Here is a 21,565-nt window from a genome sequence, read left to right as displayed (position 1 = left end):
TTTGGTCTTAAACAAATATGAGTAGTTTATAAAATTTCACTGACCATTCCAAATCCTGATCCAGGCTGTGCAGGAGTGGCGCTTGATGCAGGGGGGACAGCACCTGCTGGAGGTACGGATCCTGTCTGGAAATCAAAAGGGAAAAACAAAAAACACAAGCCACCAACTGATTACAGAATTTCTAAAAATGTAACCCTGTTAAAAATAGCAACCCAATACTTAATACCAAAATAAAGATACTGTTCAGTGCTGAGTGTTTAAGTCCACTCTGCCATTTTCTTATCCTATTTAAAGATAAGGTTATGCAGAACTGATTACTTGTATTAAATGCTTTCAAATTGCAAATAATCAAGTTAGTTTGTTCACAATGAAAATATCTAATTTAAAAAAAAATTTAAGATGGTTCGGTTGTCTTTTTTTCTGTCTTTAATACACACACAGAGTCACCCATCACTCTCTTCACAGACTGGTATTAATACATTTAAAATGTGCACCTTCAAGTTTCCTGTTGACCTATTGTGGCCGCATGAATTTCATAGGGTTTTCTTAAGTAAGGAATACCGATGTAGTTTGACATTGCCTTCCTCTGAAAGATAGCTTAGATTACCTGATATTTACCAACCGAATCTCCGTTCCAACCTTGCTTAGCATTCAGTATCAGAGAGAATCTGGTGCCTTTATGATTTTTAGGCATTTACTTGGGAACACATTCCCACTGCTCTAAATGAAAATTATTTGCACACAGAAATCAAACACCATGCACTATAACAAGATTTCTACTAGAAAAGGTATTGCCCCATTCATTTCCAAGAAAACACTTTGTGGATATTCCCAGTAGAGAGAACATTCTCTAACAATGCACAAACTGGGACAGATACTATCTACGCACAGCTTTATGAACAGAAAGCCCTCTGCAGTTTTTGAAATTCACCAAGTGAAACCAAATACTCAGAATCCTAACAATTGAAACAAAGATGCACAGGCTAAGGAGTCATTAGAAAGAACAAGTCATTTCTATAGTATGATCTAAACAGCGAGGTGGATGTACTGGGAGTGCGCTTGCTGTCCTTGCTACCAGCCACCACATACTCAAATAAATGTTTGAATTAAGTCTATGCACATTTGACAAAATGCATGTAACATCTGTATGCTTTGCTGGGTTCTTGTGTCAAGAGACAGCCTACGCATCCACAATCCATGTAATGTTGTAGCTCGGATATATTGATACTTTTGGAAGAGCCAACATAATTTAATATTGGTCTGCACTTCAGTTTAGTTTTCCAGTTGCATCAATTATTTTTCTATAGCACACAAAGTAAAACAAAATTATTAAAACTATAGTCTATGGATAGATTTATATGATTTTATTATAAAAACATATGCTCATAAGACAAACTATATATCGAGATGGTTGGATGATGGAGATATAATGGATTAGATACAACAAAAACACGTCATGTGGTTGGAATCTTCCCTGGAGATTTTCTGCTGACTGAAGAGGGAAAAGGCAATGTGCAACAATACTCCACCTCTCCCCATGAATTATTTTATGTGCTTTGGAAATCTGGTTAGGAGGACTGTGAGACCCTAAGGGAGTGGGAAGGGGAGGGCACTGGGAACTGCAAAGCCAAGGGGAGAATCAACAAAGATTCCTCACTGCTGCCATTTTCTACAGGTAGGAGCGTTCTGAGCAGACATCAGTAGAATAAAATCTCTGGATTCAATCATTGTTATATAAATCCATCAGAAAGAAAAAGCAACATAACAGCACATAAAATAAATTAGAGGATTTTATTGTATACTAAGTATATTAAACTAGCCTTGATGAAGAGAGAGAATTTTAGTCCATTTAATGATAAAATATGTTAGATATTGTATATATAATGACAGACACATTTTGCATGTTTATATCATTAAGTTAATTATATTATTTAATCTGTGTCTGGATTTATGCTGCTTGTTTCTCCTTTTAATGCTGTTTGCAAAAGCCTGATTGGCTAATGCAGAATAAATCTGTTTTTTTTTCTTTTTTTTATACTGTCATTAAATTTATTGTTCCAAAATCTGGCAAATCAACTGTTTGTTACTAAATCAGAAACTGATTTAAACATAATGGGGCAAAACAGACAGGCAAGAAGGAGTGGACAGAAGCCACTCCCAGCACGATTGCCCCGGGGCCACGGTGACCAAAACGTGCGCCCCCAAGGGCACCCACTGCCATGGTCACAAATGTACTGTGGAAAGAAGCGGAAAAGATCTGTTCCTTCTTGGGCCGCTTTAGGTGGCCCTAGTGCAGCCTCAGCACGGCTTCCGTGTGGGCTGGGGGTGTGCGTCATGTAATCACCATGCCCTCAAGCCACATGGAAGCTGGCTTTTTAAGCCCGCCTGTTGCGGGCCTATGTCAATAGCAAGTACATTTCTGTATACCGCTTATCAGTGCACTTAAGCACTCCCTAAGCGGTTTACAAAGTATAAGCTAAGTGTCTGACGTTTCCTGATTGAAAGTCTACTTAGAACTAAACTCTACCTGGGGTTTACCGTATATACTTGTGTACAAGTCGACCTCATGTATAAGTTGAGGTCAACTTTTGGGGCCAAAAATATGGATTTTTATATGACCCGTGGATACGTTGAGGGTCAGATTGAGTGGGCAGCCCAGCTGGGGAGAGGTTGCTGGCAAGCGTGTGCCCTCCCCAGCATCTCCCTCACTGGGCTTTTCCCCACAAAAAAAGCCCAGCCAGGGAGAGGCTTTTGGGCGATCGTGCTCCCTCCCCGGCGTCTCCTCCGCCAGGCTCTTTCCCCAGGGAAGGGGCCTGGCTGAGGAGAGTCTTTTGGGACGGTGATTGCCCTCCATGGCGTCTCCTCTACCAGGCCCCTTCTCTGGGGAAAGAGCCTGGCCGAAGAGAGGCTGCAGGGCACACGATCGTCTCCCTCGCTGGGCTTTTCCTGTCGGAGGAAGCCGAGCCAAGGGGGGGCTGCGGGATAATCGGTCACCCTTGCCAGCGTCTCCCCAGCTGAGCTATCTCTTGCAGAGGTAGCCCAGCTGGGGAGAGGCTTGGTCAAAGTACCACATTGCCCCGTATATAAGTTGACCTGTGATTTTGGACGCCATTTTGGGGAAAAAATTTCTCAACTTCTAGTTGAGTATATATGATAGTCTCAGGTAAGCAGATAAAGGTACAGGCTAATTAGATACAATTTTATCTCAGTCTTGTACGAGTTAAAATGTGAGGAGACGATCTAACAGGAGATATATTACCAGTAACTTTCACCTAACAGTATTCTATTCTTTCACCACACTAAAAGCAACATTGTAAAGCAGAATGAATGAAAAGAATTGAAAAGGGGATTGTTAAATTATTCAATGTGTATAAAAACCAACAGCACCTAAATTAGTTTACCTAGTGAATGATTTCTCCTGAAAGTCTTCAAAAGCAGCAGTTCATCTTGTAAATAGGCTGCAATCACTCAACATAAAAAAACAATTTTTTGAGCCTGAAATGGACCTCTGGCCACTTTATAGTTTTTCTGTTTGTTTGTTTGTTTGTTTTGACCATCCATGTACCTCCCAAAGAGTCTCAAGGCACAACGTTTGGTCCCTACATTTGCCCATTCCTGTCCTAAAGAAAGGCCAGACCAACCATTTTGGTAAGGGGGAAAAAGCCTTGCTACATCAAGGCATTCCACATATTATTGTTAACTACTGTAGACTTAAATCACATCATGTTGCACAAGAAAATATTTGTAATATGTAATGATATGTATTTTGTTAAAATAGTTTTTAATCTTTTTCTTAGAAACAGTCAGTTGCTCAAAGACAAAACTGCAATTTGTAGCCTCACAATTTTCAGTTATTATTGTAATGTAACTACCACTAGGAACAGCCTAATCCTGGAAATCAGTGCTCATGACAAGTAGAGACCTAACACTGCACTAGGCATAAAACCAAAGGATGTTCCCACTTGAGGAAATGTCATGCTGCTGAAATAGGTTATATGATAACAGTGTTATATAAACAATTGCAGGATGGGATATACATTTCCTTTAAAACATTCATAAAATTAGTAAAAGCATACTTCATGTTTTGCAACAGACAAGCCAACCAATAATACCAGATTTTCTGGGATGAGAAAATTTGGTCTTGCTCATTGAAGCAGGAAGGATTTACTGCTGTAATAATAGTTTCCAATCATACTTGATATTGGATTCTCTGCAGATAGAAGGCAACCAATACATACCATTGGGCTACTGGGAGGAACACCAGTTGACCATGTTGCAGGTGCCACTTTTGGTTGCCAGTTAGCACCTCCTGTTAACTTTTTCTCCCCAGCATTCCACTGAAGGTCTCCCCTAAAAGAGACAATGACAGAGAGTGCTGCTAGTAATCTTACAAAGGGAGCAAAAATGTAAACTTAAGTCAGATTCCTTCACCACTGGCTATTATAGTTTATGATTTCGATGACAGAATATTCTTTCATGGGGAAAACACAGCAATCTGTCAACTTTTACATGTTGAATTATGGCACTTCATTTAGTTGTAGAAGGAGTAACCTTTCCGACAATACACCTTTTGGTATTCAGAATTTTGCCAAGAAGACCATTCTGTTTTTCACCCTTCTATATAACCAGTGTGAAGAAATGTAAAACCACTGCAAGACTAGAGATAAACATAATTTTATAAAAGCAACAACAACAAAAAAGTAGAAATTCACACAGTTTTGAAATCCCTTAGCCATACTTGTATGCCACTCATGTCCTCTCCCTCCCATCTGCCTCTTTTTCTCCCTCCTCACACATGCATACAATGACCATGGTCATTTGTTCTCCTCATCCAACCGGGGCTCCCCACCTCACCCCATGTATCTGAGTGCTCTTTATTTCCTCTTATCCACCCAGGTGTTTTTTCTTCCCTTTCACTAGCTGCCCATCCAAGTGATTTTTCTCCCCCTGCCACCCAACACTCCTTTTCACCTATTCATCCTGCCTTTAATCCTTTTTTCTCACTGGTCTTTCTCTCCCTTTACCCGGGTTCTTGTTCAGTCTTACCACTGCTTAGTGTTCTCTCAGTTATTACAGACACCAGGACCCTTCTCTCTGAGGGTGTAGATACACTGCTAAAAAATAGCAGTTTGACGCTACTTTAACTGCCATGACTCTGTCCTGTGGAATCCTAGGATTTGTATTTTGCTGAGGGACCAGAGCTCTATAACAGACTAGGCTGAATATGGCTACAAACTACAAATTCCAGGATTCCACAGGAGAGAGTCATGGCAGATAAAACGGTGTCAAGCTGCTTTATTTCTGCAATGTGGCTACATACTGACTCTATTAAATTTAAAAGTTTGGGGGGTCCTGCCAGGAGAGGCAGCCATCATACCCAGCATTCTATCTTTCTTGTTGTGCCTCTTGCTTAGATAGAGCTGCTTACAAGTCCACTAAAGAAATGGATACAAAAAATATGACTGCTTCTTCCTCTCAAATGGTTAGGACTAGTGATGGAAGATGGTGTTGAAGGCTACAAGCTAATTTAAATTAATTAACCAATTAGAAAGAACAAGTAATCCCAAGGTGCATATCCCATGCAAGCATGCATGCCAAGTTTCAAGCATCTTTAGCTTCATGACTTTGGAGTTAGGGTGGGGATATGAACACTCTCTTTTATTAGTGTTGACTAATTACAATATTATGCTAGAAGGTTTGCAGATGGAAAGTAAGACAATGAAAAACAGAAACATTTGAAACTTTAATTTTACTGGTTACTTACTTCTTCGATGCAGTTGCAGAAATTCCAAGATCTGCAAAGAGGAATACATAATTTGATAACTTCTTTAATGTAATAAATGGCATAATTAGTTGTTTAGTTCACAGATAAACATAACCTGTCAACACATGTTCAACAGTTCACTGAGCCCACAAGAGCCCACTGAACCAGTAAGGTTGATTTACTGAAACAGCATTTATTTAGCTATCAAAAACTGTTAAGAAAATGCACAATCAATCAATAGAATGCACAATCAATCCCAATAGAATTCTGACATGGAAGGAACATAAAGGTGCCATTTCTATCTGATTAGAGCATCTTCTCATAACCTTGGTTACATTTAACTGATTCTTAAATTGTCAATGATAATTGACAAAGATCACAACAGAAAACAAAGCTTATTTTTAGATTGCATCAACTGACAGCCTATGAATCAACAAAATAATTTTCTGGACTCTTCACTTAGAATCTGGACTACTGTTTCACCATTTACTATCTATTCCTTTAAAACATAAAAATTATACACTTGCTTAATAGGTAACAAGCTAACTCAGCAGGATAAAATCCTGCAGCTGAATGCCAAAATTCAAGATGAGAACAGGAATTTCCTGTTACAGAACAAATGAAGGCCTAATCTCTTTGTCTTCCTATACACATAATGTTGCAGTATTTATAAAGAGGGAATATTTGCCTGAAAAAATGCATAATAAGTGAAGACATTATAGCCCAGGTCTGACTTATTAGTACAGTATGTCATAGGTCACAAACAATCATTTTCAACCCTAGAAGCATTTCCCACATACTTCCTACTAAGTTTGCGAGCGATGAATCAAGATCACTTCCAATGCCTTTGGTTGCAGCTGAAGCAGCAGCGGCTATGCCTGAAGCAGACAGAGATTGTCCAGATGGCGTCATGGTTGGCATAAGAAGGTCACCTAAGCCATCAAACACTGAAGATTTAAGAAAAACAATGGTTTAGGGAAGTCCCATATGTAATCTTGAGGGAATACACATGTATATGGTTAAATCATGAACTCTGTAGCACATACCAATCAGTACAGATCTTAATGTCAATGTAATGCCAATGGAAGGCATGCTTACTATTTGGCTAACACAAAAAAATATACACCAATCCTGAACGTAATTCATTATTGTCTAGAACAACTGTATGGCATAGTGGCTGTTTAGGCCTTTGTCTGTTTCTAGTGTCCCCTAGAATTGAATCCCTATTTTTCTTTTTTTTAATTTTGAAAACTCCTGTTTATAGTCTTATTGTAATAATAATAATAATAATAATAATAATAATAGGATGGGAAATTTCAATGCCTTTCCTCAAAACAGTAATTACCAGACTACTTTCACATGAGATGTGAATGCAGCAGTTATGACATCTACATGTTTAAATATCTAGAGCTCGTTCTTGGTCTCACTTTCTGGGACAATTCTGGAGAAAAGGAGGGAACAATATCTGAGCAATTGCAAATGTAGCTTCTACAAATGATAAAGAGAAAGTTTAGGGATAATATACAGCCAAATTCTGGTTGCTGACTTGTATGTTTAAAAAGTTTCAGTTTGGTCCAAAACATACAGCAGAAATAAATCTGTTTGAGACCACTTTAACTGCCCTGGCTCAGTGCTAGGGAATTCTGGAAAATGTAGTTTTGTGAGACATTTAGCCTTCTCCGTCAGAGAGCTCTGGTGCCACAATAAACTACAATTCCCAGGATTCCCTAGCACTGAGCCAGGGCAGTTAAAGTGGTCTCAAACTTGATTATATTTACAGTGTGTTTTGGACTTATGTCACCCTAAACTTTTTCTGTACCAAGTGTTTATATCTTCCAATTTCAATACAACATGTATCACAAAAATTTATGGACAATTCTTCTTGGGATAGTTCTAGATAATTTTTGCAAACAAAATATATTGGTAGTATCAGAAAGAAAGTGGGCTTCTGAATGTAGTGAATATCTCCTCAATCTGGAAAATATATCACATGCAAAACTCAAGCAAAGGGAAGAAGGCCAAAGAAGATGCTGTGGGATAAGAACCCCTTGGAAAGAAATGTAAACAAGCCCATTAACCTTCAGTGATATTTATGCTTTTAAAATTCACCTCCACCTTTGTAAGGACACTGGAAAAATAAATGCAAGTGGCAATCTTCTAAGCACCCTATACAAGTTCTTCTGTTCCACTTAACAGTAAAAACAGCTGAAATAATGGCCTTTTAAAATAAGTATTGCTTCAGTTTTTGGGAAGAATCCAATATTCATATTAGCCCAGTTCTTCCAGCTTCAAGTCTTTGGAAATATACTAGAACCTAACATATTATAACCCCTCTATACCTAATTAGATGGAAATTTCTAATTGAGACCAATATACGTTGTAACTACAACTATTCACATCAGAGGTGCATGCTAATATTAATAAGCAGAGTTGTACTATGCTCTGGCAAGCGATCAAATAAAGCAAAGCAATACTAAAACATTTGGTTTTTACTTATTCTGTTGCAGAACTCACCCAAATTGCAAATTTGTAGCAAGGCCCCAGCATGGAAGTATAGAATGAAAAGAGATACAAACAGAAACGACAGAGCAGTGATGAAAAGTTAAGCTTTGTGTCAAGGGAAGACCATCCCGGAACTCCATTATATTTAACTTTGGTCGCCATGCACGCTTGGGAAAGGCTCAGCGATAACAGCAAGACCACATATCCATATACTGAACACACAGTACAAAGAGTCTGTGATCATAGGACTATCTTGTAGAGGAGCATGCATATCAAGCACATGCAGAAAGAGACGATGTGCCCTTCATTTGCTCTATCTTGAACCCCTACAGAAGATAACTGAATGGAAGGAATTTTTGTTCAAATTACACATGGGAACTAGGGCACAAAACATTTACCCATTTCAGAGAAACACAGGGTAGAAAGGTATTTATACTTTCAAGAACTCCTAAATATCCTTTGTATATTGGGGAAAATTATAATGACATCACGTTTTAGAAAAATAGGAAACATTTTGCTGCAGAAGTGCCCAGAAATCTTTTGCTTACCTGAGGGATCAAAGGAAGTACCACCAGGGGAAGGAGAAGGTGATGCACCAAAAGCTGCTTCAAAATTGGGCTGTAGTATGTTAGCCTGAGCTGGTGTAACAGGAGAAGGTGATGGAGACGGAGCAATGAAAGAACCTCCAAAGCCTTTAACAAATGAAAGAGGGAGAAAAAGTAAAACATCAAATGAACATGAACATCTCTCACACACACATACACATACACACAACCTAAACCCTGGGTTGACTGGGCACATCCCTTTCCAATTCCATCCCACTCTCTCCTAATCACCATCAACCATGTGGCTTATTACTTGCCCAGCTTTTGGGAGGAGGTAAAGTGTTAACTGATATCTCAGAGATTCGTTTCCTTGTCTGAAATGTGGACACACATCACAACGATATCTAATAAACTCCAAACACACTTATGTAGCTCTAATAGTAGACCAGTCAATACCTAAATCACTGTTGTTGGCAAAGCAACTATTAATACACAATGCCTTTTGAACATTAAATGCTTCCAGATGGAGGAAATTCATTGCTATTACATTTTCCCTTTCCTCCTTAATGGACCTAATCTGGGAAGAAAGAGAGGTACAAGACACAGTGGAAAAACCTGAAAAGGCTACAAATGGAAGAAAATGGAATCTGGACTTTCTGCAAAATTCAGTGAATGAAGCTTCAGATGTGCGAAGAGCTCCTATTTGCCATTTGTGAGAAGGCAGAGGCACAGGACCACTATCTTTCCTGCCTTGTGATATGCTATCCTGATATGGAACCCCGTGGCCAGGATTGGCTCCCTGAGAACAATAGGAATCGTCAGCCAACAGGATATGCGACACCATAGCAAAGAAAATGCAGATGTGAAATTCTCTGTTCTGATTTACATGGGGACCTGTATTTATTTTTAATTATATTAAAATAGTTATAACCGATCCTTTATCTGAAGATCTCAAGGTGGCCTAAAATAAAATCAACTTAAAAGATTAAATAATTACAAACATCTAAAAGATTAAAATATGTTAAACAGTTTTCAATTTAAAAACAGGCATATAAAACTATAAAAAGCATGTGTAGTCTGGATAAAATCAATTTGGCCCAAAGGTATTAATAAAAAGCAAGGTTTTAACTGGGTGCTGAAATGATGCTAATTTTGGTGCCAATCAGGCCTCCAGAAGAGGGAATTCCACAACCAGGGTGCCACTGCAGAAAAGGCCTTTTTCACATGTCCTCCCACTACACATTTCCTCTACTTATGGGACATAGCCATGTTAGTCTGGAATATCAGTATGCAAAGAAATATTGTAACACCTTTGAGACTAACTGTGCAAAGAAGTTGTAGCATAAGCTTTCATAGACATGGTCTACTTTTTCAGATGCAGGGAGTGATTGGCGCTGAGGAGGGACTTTTTAATATACTTTATTCATAATACAAAATACAAAGGAGGGACATTTATAATCAGTCTATATGGATAGCTCTAGAAATGCAAAAGTTGTGGGTATGATGATGAGATGATAAGTTCAGTTTTAACAATGGTTGTTGAAGGACAAAGGCAAGTGGAACAATGCTGTCTAAGGCCGGGGTGGGGTGGATGACCATATGAATGGTGGAGGGAATTTTGGAATGTGGTGTGTGCAGAACTAGAAGAGGATATGATAAACTGACACATATATGTTAAAAAACAGAGACAAGAGTGAACCGTGTGGCACCCCCGTGCCTCCTATCCCATCCACCAGAGCCAGTCCAGGAAAATATCATGATCAATGGTATCAAAAGCCAATGAGAGATCCAAGAGAACCAACAAGGTAGCACTCCCCAGTCCTTCCCCTGGAGTAAGTAATCAGTCAGAGCAACCCAAACTGTCTTGGTACCATACGCTGGCCTGAAACCAGACTGAAATGGGTTCTCCAAGAACCTCGGGAGCTGCCCAACCACCATACATTCAAGCAACTTGCCCAAATGCAGGATATTAGTATATGGCGCTAAGTGTGCACTACAAGGCAGCAGGCACCCCCCCCCCCTTTTTTTTTTGTTATAAGGACTTTGCCACCCCTTGGACCCACCCAATCAATCCACATCTGCTAGATCTTAAGAGCCAAGATGGGCAAACGTCAAGACTACATGTGGTGAGATGGACTGATTCAAGTGTTCTGTCTACATCATCAGAACAAATCTGTAAGTTCACCTTCCCCAATCTCCTTCCCTTGAGTTGAACTGTGTATGTAGGTTCTGGTTTAGTCATATTGCAATGGGATGGCAATTTTGTTATGTTAATGTTTTATACTTGTCTCAACTTTTAGGGTGTTGATTTGGGCATTGGGCTGTACCTATTTTGGGGGGCAAATGAGGTCCACATTTCCTTTACCCTACTTCATAGATCTCTTTGAGAGATCCTGCTGGTTGAACCTCCAGGTGGCAGTGGGAAACACAATGACCTGTATCCACAAAGATCCTGGTTACTACCCTTATCATTCACGGGATGGGCTGGGGTGGTATCACTCAACAGGCACATTGTCCAGTGACTGGATCCCTAATATAAACTGCTCCAAGGCTCTAACAGGGAAATCAGTAAAGTTGTGAACATTAGAAACCAATGTTGTCTCTTGAGTCTATTAACTGACATTCTGTCAGCCTGAGACATTCTCTTCATCACTAGCCAGGCAAGTAGCAATGGCTAACAAATAAAGTTTGAATAAATGCTCAACCATTTTATCCCTAAATTTGGCAAGGAGGGCATGATATTAATTGGACAAACAACAGTGGTCACTCTCCAGCTGGTGTGTCTATAGCTGCCTCCATCACTTGGGAATAGTGACTCCACTCTGAGACTTATGCAGGTCTTCCCACTGCTGATCTAAGTTGAACAAGAATTTTGCTCATACTGCACAAAGACAGACAAATGGCAGAGTCCCATACAATTTGGAGGCACAATTTGGAAGGCAGTAAAACCCAGATTTGTCACTTTTGAGGCAGCAGGCCTACTTGGCCTTTCTGACTAGCAATAAACAACCAAGGACTCATTTCAATTGATTCCTTGGAAGCTAAAATGATCAAATTGAAGCTGTCATACTTGGGAAGGTACAGCTCATTAGAAAAGACAATAATGCTAGAAAATGTAGAGGGTAGTAGAAAGAGAGGAAAACCGTATGCCAGATGCATAGACTCAGGGAGGAAACGGGCCTAAGGGAATAGTGGAGGATAGCGGGGCTTGGAGATGTCTGATCCACAGGGTCTCCATGAGTCAGGATCTATTCGAGGGTAGTTAACAACAACAACGCACAGTTTATTAGATAGGCCTTATTGGGTAGCCTGCTGTCACCTTCTTGCCAGTCTGGGTTTTTTCCCCCAGATCTGGTAAAGGTGGGGAAAAAATCAAGCTGTTGCAAATAGTTTGGATTTACTCAAATTAGGGTTGGTAGAGGTTACAAGTAACATAGAAGGGTAATATGTACAGTGGGCAATAGAGACTTCATGTACAAGAGGTGTAGAAGAAATTCTACACCAGGGAACTGTGTTGCTATACTTTAATTGCTATCAGCCCTACACACCCTTACCAGTAGTTAGGAATGATGAGAGTAGTATTTCACCAACATCTGAAAGGGCCCACAGATTCCCTATTTTAACCCATAGCAAATTTATAATTATCATGACAGACATTACTCCTCATATTAGAGATGGGGTGATACTGATAATACAACGCAGCTGTCTTGTTAGCTGCCTCATTTGGACATGGACTAGACAAGCAGCTTATTAATATTTAAAACTAACCAGAAAAATCAACTGATTGAATCAAGGACTTCCCCCACTTTATTGTTGTTGTTGTTTGCCTTCAAGTTTGCCATTTATGGTGTCCCTAAGGTATAGTGCCACTCGATTCTGCTCTGGTCAGGCCCCACCTGGAATACTGTGTCCAGTTCTAGGCATCACAATTCAAAAAGGACATTGAGAAACTGGAGTGTGTCCAAAGGAGGGCGACTAAAATGGTGAAGGGTCTGGAAACTATGCCCTGGGAGGAACAACTTAGGGAGCTGGGTATGTTTAGCCTGGAGAAGAGAAGGTTAAGAGGTGATATGATAGCCCTGTTTAAATACTTGAAGGGATGTCATACTGAGGAGGGAGCTAACTTGTTTTCTTCTGCTCCAGAGACTAGGACCCGGAGCAATGGATGCAAGCTACAGGAAAAAAGATTTCGCCTCAACATTAGGAGGAACATCCTGACAGTAAGGGCTGTTCAACAGTGGAACACACTCCCTCGGAGTGTGGTGGAGTCTCCTTCCTTAGAGGTCTTTACACAGAAGCTGGATGGCCATCTGTCAGGTATGCTTTGATTGAGAGTTCCTGCACGGCAGGGGGTTGGACTGGATAGCCCTTGTGGTCTATTCCAACTATGATTCTACAAATCTACAATGGGGTTTTCTCGGCAAGGTTTGTTCAGAGGAGGTTTCCCATTGCTATCCCTTGAGGCTGAGAACATGCAACCTGCCCAAGGCCACCCAGTGGATTTCATGACCAAGCTGGGAATCAGTACCTGGTCTCCAGACTCATAGTCTAACATTTAAACTATAATCCAACATTTAAACATTAATTTGTTATCCAGAACACTGTTTACATCCTGCAACTCTCTCAAGGAATAGAATAAAGGATGTAAGTTTCTGCTATAAACTATACTTGTCAATAAATACTGTGGTATTTATATATAAAATATTGATCTTCCTTGTCAATAAATACTGTGGTACAAACATTCATTCTTCTCTCTTGACCAGAAAACAAAGTTTAGTGGGGGAAACACATAACAAAATGAAATAAAACATGTAATAATATGACATGAAATAAAATGTAGAAAATGAAATAAAACACATAATCAAATGCATAGTAAAATGAAATTCAACAGAGACAAATGCAAAATTCTACATTTAGGCCACAAAACCCAAATGCACAGGTAGAGGATGTGGGGAACCTGGCTCTACAGTACTACATGTGAAAAGGACCTTGGGATTATTGTTAATCATAAATTGAACATGAGCCAGCAAAGAAGGCAAATACTATCTTGGTATGCATAAAAAGAACCATAGTTTCCAGGTCAAGGGGTAATAGTCCCACTATATTCTGCACTGGTCCGGTCTCACCTGAAGTACTGTATTCAGTTCTGGGCACCTCATTTTAAGAAGGCTACAGACGAAGTAGAGTGAGTTTGGAAAAGCCAATGAGGATAGTAAGAGCTATGAGGAAAGGTTGAAGGACCTGGGCATGTTCAGTGTGATGATGAAAGTATGTGGCTGAGACAATAATATACCTTTTTTGTTACTATAAAAGAACAACACACAGGTACAATTAAAATATAAGTGAATCTTAGTACAAAATGTCTAAAAACAAAAGACTTTGAGAACCAATTTGCATCTGGATAATGTGCATTTGCATAGCTGGAGTTTCTTTTCTCATTTTTCCAAATGTAGCCCCCAAAATTTGATCTTAAGTATTCCCTAAATATTTGGAACAAATGTGAGGAACACATAAAGGTTTGCTGGAGGAAGGACAAATGTGAATTGACAGGGTGTTTGTTCTTCTGATGGAAGGCCACCAATGCATACAACCCTAAAAGTAATTTATTTATTTATTCATTTAAAAAATGAGGGTTGCTTTGTGCTTAAACTGATGCCATTGCCAACATTTGAAATGAATACTAAATGCTTGAAGGTACAAGACTTTAAAGCATTCAAGACTGAAGACCAATCAAATTTCCTTCAGAGTTTACTTAAATAGAAAGCAGAATTAAAATTATTATGCAAAACACATTGTTTTTGCTAACATTATTGTTACTAAAAATATTAATGAGAACATTGCTATTGGGCAGAATAAAAAAATGGAAACACGGTGGGCTCTTAATGAATCAAGTTTTAGAGGGCAAGAGCCTGTGAGAAAGAATGCCTCTGCACAAAACAGAATGAGGCCTTGATAAAATAGACATCATGACAGTGTTCTTGGGCATACTTGGCAATGCTTCAGTTTCTTCTCAGGGGTGTATAGGTAGTGTAGGTGATGCTGTATGGGAAGGTCATATCAATTGACTTCAAGTCCATTCCCAACTGTTTCTGTAAGCTTTGCCTCAAATAATTCAACCTATTCTAAAGATATTTTTATTTGCTAACTTTTATTTATTTTAACTCATCCTCACTGTTCTTCCTCCAAGGAGTGCGGTCCGACATAAAACCTCTCCCTCTGTCTCCCATACATCACAGGATATTGACTACTTGCCCATATATATGAAGTTTCATGGAACACAGTATGACTAAAGGAATTCGTAAGACATCAATACTTTGCAGTTCTAGGCTATTCATTGCAGGGACATCTTCTGCAACTTGAATGGTTGAGAGTGCAGAAGTGCTGTATTTGCTTAGAAACAGTGTTGTAATACAGCCAATGGCAAAGCCTTCTGCTTCTCTGAACAGCTGTCCAACATCTGTGTCAGAGTACAGAAAAGTTGGTTCCATGAAGACAGGTAGCCACCCCGTTCTAGTTAAGCACAGCATATAATTATTTTTTTTCATTACCTGCCAATAGATCAGCAGAAGCAGAGGAGCTAGAAGCAGCTTGGGTTGCAGGCTGGGATTCAGGAGCACTACTTCCAAAAGCTTCTATAGGTTTTTCCAGGAGGCAGCAATAAAAGGCAAGAGAATTTAAACAACCAATATATTAATTTATCAGTTTGGAGTTGGACATAACCATGAACTACAAACAGGAGAAATGCCATTTCTTCATGGTTGAACAGCAATGATCAAAGTAAAACAGACATGACAGTGTCAAGTGTTACAACAGCTCTGACCAAAAACTGCACTTCCAGAACAAAGGAAGAAGGGTTCATACAGATCATTTTATGAAGTGATAAAATTTTGCAGTGGGGTACATGTAAAATTATTTAGTAAACCAGTTCTGCATCTGATTAAAAATTCATGGCTACGATCTTCTCAAGACTTGGCACAATAATAGAAACAACCATTCACAAGGTGATTAAGGCGGGATACAGACCGCTCAAAAAGGGCGGTCTGCCGCTGCCTCCATTTCCACCGGCGGGAAGCCTCAGCTGCCAAACGGCGAGGCTTCCCGGCGGCGGAAAAAGAACCCGCAAAAAGCGGGTTTTGTGTCGCGCTTGCGACGCCCGAGTACGCAAATGGCGCACTTGTGACATCACCAGCACGGCAGGATGTGCGGACGCTACGCGTCTGTCACATCAAAATGGTGGCGTCCATGTGTACAGGGCACCACCATTTTGACGCCCCCGTCATGTGCTAGGGGTGAGGCTGGTATGGATGCTGCCTCCTTGGCCAACCCCTAGCAAGTGACATGGGTGGTGCAAAGTCCCGTTTAAATCGGGCCTAAGTTACCATGTGATAAAAGACCATCCATTTTACCCTAAGCCTAATTAAGAAATTTAAAACATTGCACATGCACAAAGAAATATCCTCCATGCAATATACATCTGCTGAGAAATAAGTCCCATTGTGTTAAATGGAACTTAGGGCCCAAACAGACAGGCCAAAATAAAGCTGCTTTGGGTCACTTTGGAGATATGCTGTTTAAATGATGTCTGCGTCCTAAGAGGCCAGAAGCTGCACCAAAGATGTGCTCCAGTCCTTCCAGCCTCTTAGGACACATGCATCATTTAAACAGCATATCTACAAAGTGATCTGAAGCAGCTTTATTTTGGCCTGTCTGTTCGGGCCCTTACTTTCAGTATATATGTGGCTACAATCTAATACAATCGCCTAGTACTGCTTGCTATGGAAACCAAGCACAGTCAGATTAAAAGTATTCCCAGAACAAGAAATTTCCTACTTAATTGGTAGAGTGAAGTTGCTAATTATCACTCAGTTACAATCTAGATTAGGGATGGGAAACCATTCTGTAATTTAGGGGCACTTTCCCTTGACAGAAATTGATGATGAGTAGGGCTAAGTCCAAAGGTGGGAAGCTCTTTATCATCCTTTATTTTATCATTTGTCAAATCACTCACTCCCACAATGTGCATATTACCCTTCCCAAAGTAGTCTCTTGTTTCTGTTCCACACAACTGCCTTTATTTAGAAGGGCCCACAGGAGATAGAGGTGCTTGGAACTCATGCCCACCCACATGTTCTCTTTCCAACTGAAAGAAACCAAATAGCTAGTAAGCAGACATGTGCACACATCAGCCAACCACCAAATGTGGACTGCTTAAATGGCTCTTATGGCATATGACACCAAGAGCATTGTTTTTACACTCACAGTAAGTGCTGTGGTGTGTGCATGTGTGCCTGTTCTGAGACTTTGACACCATTTCTAGAGTGTTGTAGGAATTATGTATTACACTAGTTGGGAGATGTGAGCTGGGGGCTGCTTTTTATCTTATCTTATCTTGGATATTTTGTACTATCAAAGTTCAATGACTTTAAAAGAATGTGCTGCCAAATTTGATGTCTCCAATATACAGCCATTTAATAAATGTGATATATATTTGCCTAGCTTCTACCAATATGTGTTCCACATCCATTCAAAAAGAACATTTTTCTTATACTATAACATCTGGCATGCCAACAGAGAATATGTATTATGCTCAACAGCACTCCATCATATGTTGCTAACCTGTGGTCATTGATTTGCATTACTTTAATTTGTGTCATGACAGCTCACATTTTAGTGTAGGGTTCAGGAGAGTGCAGTCAGTATGCCCTGCTTTTGTGGCTTTTTAACCCCCCATCAATCCACTCTCACATGCACACTTCTCACACTCAGTACCTCCTCATTTAGTCATATCTTGTAGAAAATGATGACTGGGAGTGATGCAATGTTACTTCTGGTTGCCATTTTGACTGTGATACAGTCATAAAAAGAAGATATTTCTGGGCAATATTGGGGTATCAGTGGCCCATAGGAAGGGGTGAAAAGAATTGACCTTGTGTCCTACTTAGGTGCCATCATTTATGTGCCATCATTTTACACCCTGAAACTCCTCCACTTCTCCCATATCAAAGTTTTTTAATACCATTCCTTATCAACATTTTAGATATTAAGTAACTCGCAAGAGAAATAAACATACCATACAAAAGCATTACTGCAAAAAGTTCTAATGCAAGAATGTAATAATAATTCAGCTACTTGAATAAGAAAGCAGTTTCATGCACAGAATGTTAAAGAAAACAAAGATGGGTGATAGAATGAAAAATGCTAGCAGTTATTTTTATGATAAACAGATGGAATGCATATTCAGCTACAAAACTGCATGAAGAAAATTTTAATTTTAATGTTTTTAAAAAGTAAGCTGCTGGTAAAGAATAAAATAAAATGGAACTGAAATGAAATGTGACATTCTATAATGGTGAGAAGGAGCAATACCCACCACCAAACAGGTCAATCACACCTGAAGACTCCACTTTAGCTGGAGAGCCAGGGGGCAGGGATGATGGTGCTGCAAATGCGTCCACTGCAGTAAGCATGATAACATTCAGTATCAGCAAATCAGGAGCAAGGAGACCCAACTGTCTTGAACCCATGACAACACAGCAGCAAATACTGAGTTCAGAGACATTAGTACAAGTTTTCCTTTACAAGTTCAACACACTATCCAAAATTCAGACATGTGTGGCAAACCTCAGATTTAACCAAAAGGCACAGATCTTTTACCAGTTCTGCTTATCCCATATACATCTAAACTTGGCACAGTCTTATGGGAACACATCTGCTGATGCTTTGAGCTTGCATACTCCTCTACCTCTATAAATGCCAGAGAAAGATCTCAAAACCTTCTGTTTCTGAACTAGTCAGAGTCCTTTGATACAAAGGAATTTAGGGAACTCAGTTTATTTAGCCATCTATTATCCCCTCTGTTGTAAGCCGCCTGGATTCCCAGTGATTGGGCGGCATATACATAAATCTTATTATTATTATTATTATTATTATTATTATTATTATTATTATTTCAAGTACACTAGGGTTAGAACATTGTTTACTAGCTTGTATGAATTTACCAAAGTTCCCTAAGTGTGGGTGGTACTGAGAAATCTTCAGGGATACAGAACTTTAGGCACTGGGGATGAATCTGGCTTTGCAGGAAACCCATTCCAACCCCATTCCAATCTAGTTTTCTCTACTTTGCAACAAAACCTTTCCCATGACACCATAATGTGTTTTGGGGGGCTGGTGGTGATGTGGTGTGGTGTGCTAGGGTTCCTCAGCTTTTATGCAGGCTCCTCCTCCTATTCCAGCAAATTAAAATACTCCTTCTATGGCTTAATTACTAGCCATTTTACACTAAATTTTGGTGGCATTTTTGATAAACTTTTCCCTTTGTGTCCATACATCACTGTAATGTGGGCAAATACAACCTCTCTGAAACAGAATTTAGTCTTTGCCTTGACAAGGTTCCCTGCCCCCATCTTTGGTTTAAATGTTGGTAGAGGGGATGAGACTAACATTTAAGCAGATTCATTCATGTAACCTTAAACCATGGCTTAAAACTACATTCAGTCTGAATCCAGTAAGTCAGGGGTAGGTAACCTGCGGCCCACAGGCCGGATGCGGCCCGGCGAGGCCTTGGGACCGGCCCCAGCCCGGTCCTGCTGCCGATTGCCACCGGGGCCTTTGGCCTCTCGCGCACAGGGGCAATTGTCTATAGAAGTTTCAGAAACACGCATTTATATTAACATTTTTTAAAAAAATCAGCAAATTTTTTCGCGTGTCCTCCGCTTTTTTTAAAAAAGTGTCCACTATTTGAAAATTTTGTCCTACATTTGTCCTGGTTTATTTATTTATTTAATTTTTTTAAAAAATTAATTATTTATTTTTTGGCTTCGGCCCCCCAGTTGTCTGAGGGACAGCAACCTGGCCCCTGGCTCAAAAAAGTTGCCTACCCCTGCAGTAAGTCAACCAAAGTTTTGGGTGCCACAAGATTCTGTTTCACATCTGCATTCTCTTCATATACATAATTAAAGAATAGGAGGACCATGCTACTGTCCCTGTCCCCATCACCATGCCTGTCATCTGGACTCTGTACCAAATTTCCAGGCAATGGCAAAAAGTTTGAAAAATGAGCTTGTTGCACATGTAGAGGTTCTTCTACATGTTTAGGAGGTTTAGGCTTCCCAGCTGTGCGAAAACCTTTATGAATACAAAGAAAAAACAGGTGGAAAAATGTTGGGGACAAGGAGCAGTGCAGCCTTACTCCCCTTTTAATTGCACAGATCTACATCACGCAAACAATCAATATTTCTTTGAAGTTCCTTCTCCTTTTTTCCAAAGCTGGTGTGAGGACAAAAAAAAGCTCAAGATATTGGTTGGAATCTGGACATCTTTATCTCTTCTGTGTGCTCTCCAGAACAGGGATGAAGGGCAGTGGTGCACATTCCTAGTGGGTGTCATGTGGAACTTTTGTTATGAGAAAGGGGAAATTCATCCCACCTTGACCTCCCCTTGTTTTACAACATTATTCTTTTTCTTCTTTTTAAACCACACACTGCAGAGCACTTAGAGGTGACTTAAAACAGCTTATGCTAAAGTACAAATAAACATGAGACTGAACATCATAAAGCAGCCTTAACTTTATAGAGCATGAAAACCCAAACCAAGCTCCAAAACCATCTGTGAAATCTGTAAACTGAACAGTATTAATTGACATCTAGATAAATTTTACATTTCTGGCCAATCCACCCAAGACTTCCAGCATAAATCTACATCCTGCAGCGGAGAGGAAAATGTGTGAACTTTCCCATGGAAATATCTTGTGGTAATGGATCATTTATGTCATCTGTTCGGTGACCCTCCAAATGCAATCTGTGTATTCAAGCCCCTTCAAAACCTTCTTTGTAATTATTAAGGTATACCACATTTTTCCTACAACATTTGCCATATGATGTAAAGCATATTCACTCTAAGGCAAGTTTGACTGGATTCTAAGAAAGAATGGTTAGCACTACCCTCTTCACTTTTTCTTACAACCTTTCTTGCCTTATAGGCTAGTAGCTCTTATCAAAGCTGTAGTGTATGGGGTTAGAGGTTGAATGGGATAAGCATTTTGCATAAAGCCACAGAGTCTCCATGACAACTTGTAGGATACAATGGGACCTCATTGAATTTATCTTTCTCTCAAAAACTTTGTTTTGTGCATTGTTCAAATATCAACAGAATACTGGGCATGAGGAGCATTTCAAAGATCAGCTCAGTTATTGATACTGCTTTTTTTTTTTAAAGTTGCCAACAAAATCTTCACCAAATCAATAGAGTAGTTTTAAAATATCTGTTTTGGGAAGGTAGTGATAAATCACATGGGGGGAAAATATAAGAAGTAACAAGCACTCACCAGATAAGAGATCACCAGTGAGAGAACTCTCAGGCACAGGAGAAGCTCCAGTTGGTGGAGAAGAAAAAGCATCTTCCAGAAATCAAAGAAAAATGAAGCAGAAAAGTGAAGATTGCAGAAAGGATGAGATGCTCACAGTTCACAAAAAATCCCACCAACCAAACAGCAAAGCAACTGAGAGAGGAAGGAGTTTGGAACATTAAAGGGAAAGGATAGTTTTTGTTTTTTTTACCTGTACCAAACAGGTCTATGCTAGGAGTAGCATCTGGCTTAGGTGCTGCAGGGGCTTCAGGAGGTGCAGAGTCAAACAAATCTAAGATCAAGAACATACATGTCTTTAACTCATTTCTAGGAGATAAGCCTTCTCATTTTTTTTGTTCCAGCTTCAACCTGGAGTTTGTATTTCCTTCCAAAAGGAGCTGTCGCATA

General features: G+C 39.7%; 1 protein-coding gene across 1 annotated transcript in view; it reads right to left on the bottom strand.

Annotated features, from left to right (window-relative positions):
• The window catches only part of LOC149311338 (clathrin coat assembly protein AP180-like), a 95,266-nt gene that overhangs the window by 4,839 nt on the left and 68,862 nt on the right, over positions 1–21,565 (bottom strand). Inside the window, exons 19-27 of the mRNA XM_089530831.1 lie at positions 21,369–21,449; positions 21,137–21,208; positions 18,182–18,265; positions 15,360–15,443; positions 8,815–8,958; positions 6,565–6,711; positions 5,765–5,795; positions 4,239–4,350; positions 45–125 (exon numbers count right to left, since the gene is read on the bottom strand). Of these exons, the coding sequence (XP_089386957.1) occupies positions 45–125; positions 4,239–4,350; positions 5,765–5,795; positions 6,565–6,711; positions 8,815–8,958; positions 15,360–15,443; positions 18,182–18,265; positions 21,137–21,208; positions 21,369–21,449 (836 nt within the window). The remainder of the gene's footprint in view (positions 1–44; positions 126–4,238; positions 4,351–5,764; positions 5,796–6,564; positions 6,712–8,814; positions 8,959–15,359; positions 15,444–18,181; positions 18,266–21,136; positions 21,209–21,368; positions 21,450–21,565) is intronic.

The sequence above is a fragment of the Sceloporus occidentalis genome, unplaced genomic scaffold (genome assembly GCF_023333645.1).
Source record: "Sceloporus occidentalis isolate IW3139 unplaced genomic scaffold, rSceOcc1.0.p SCAF_6, whole genome shotgun sequence".
NCBI classification, from domain to species: domain Eukaryota; kingdom Metazoa; phylum Chordata; class Lepidosauria; order Squamata; family Phrynosomatidae; genus Sceloporus; species Sceloporus occidentalis.
This window is presented reverse-complemented; position numbering and strand designations above follow the sequence as displayed.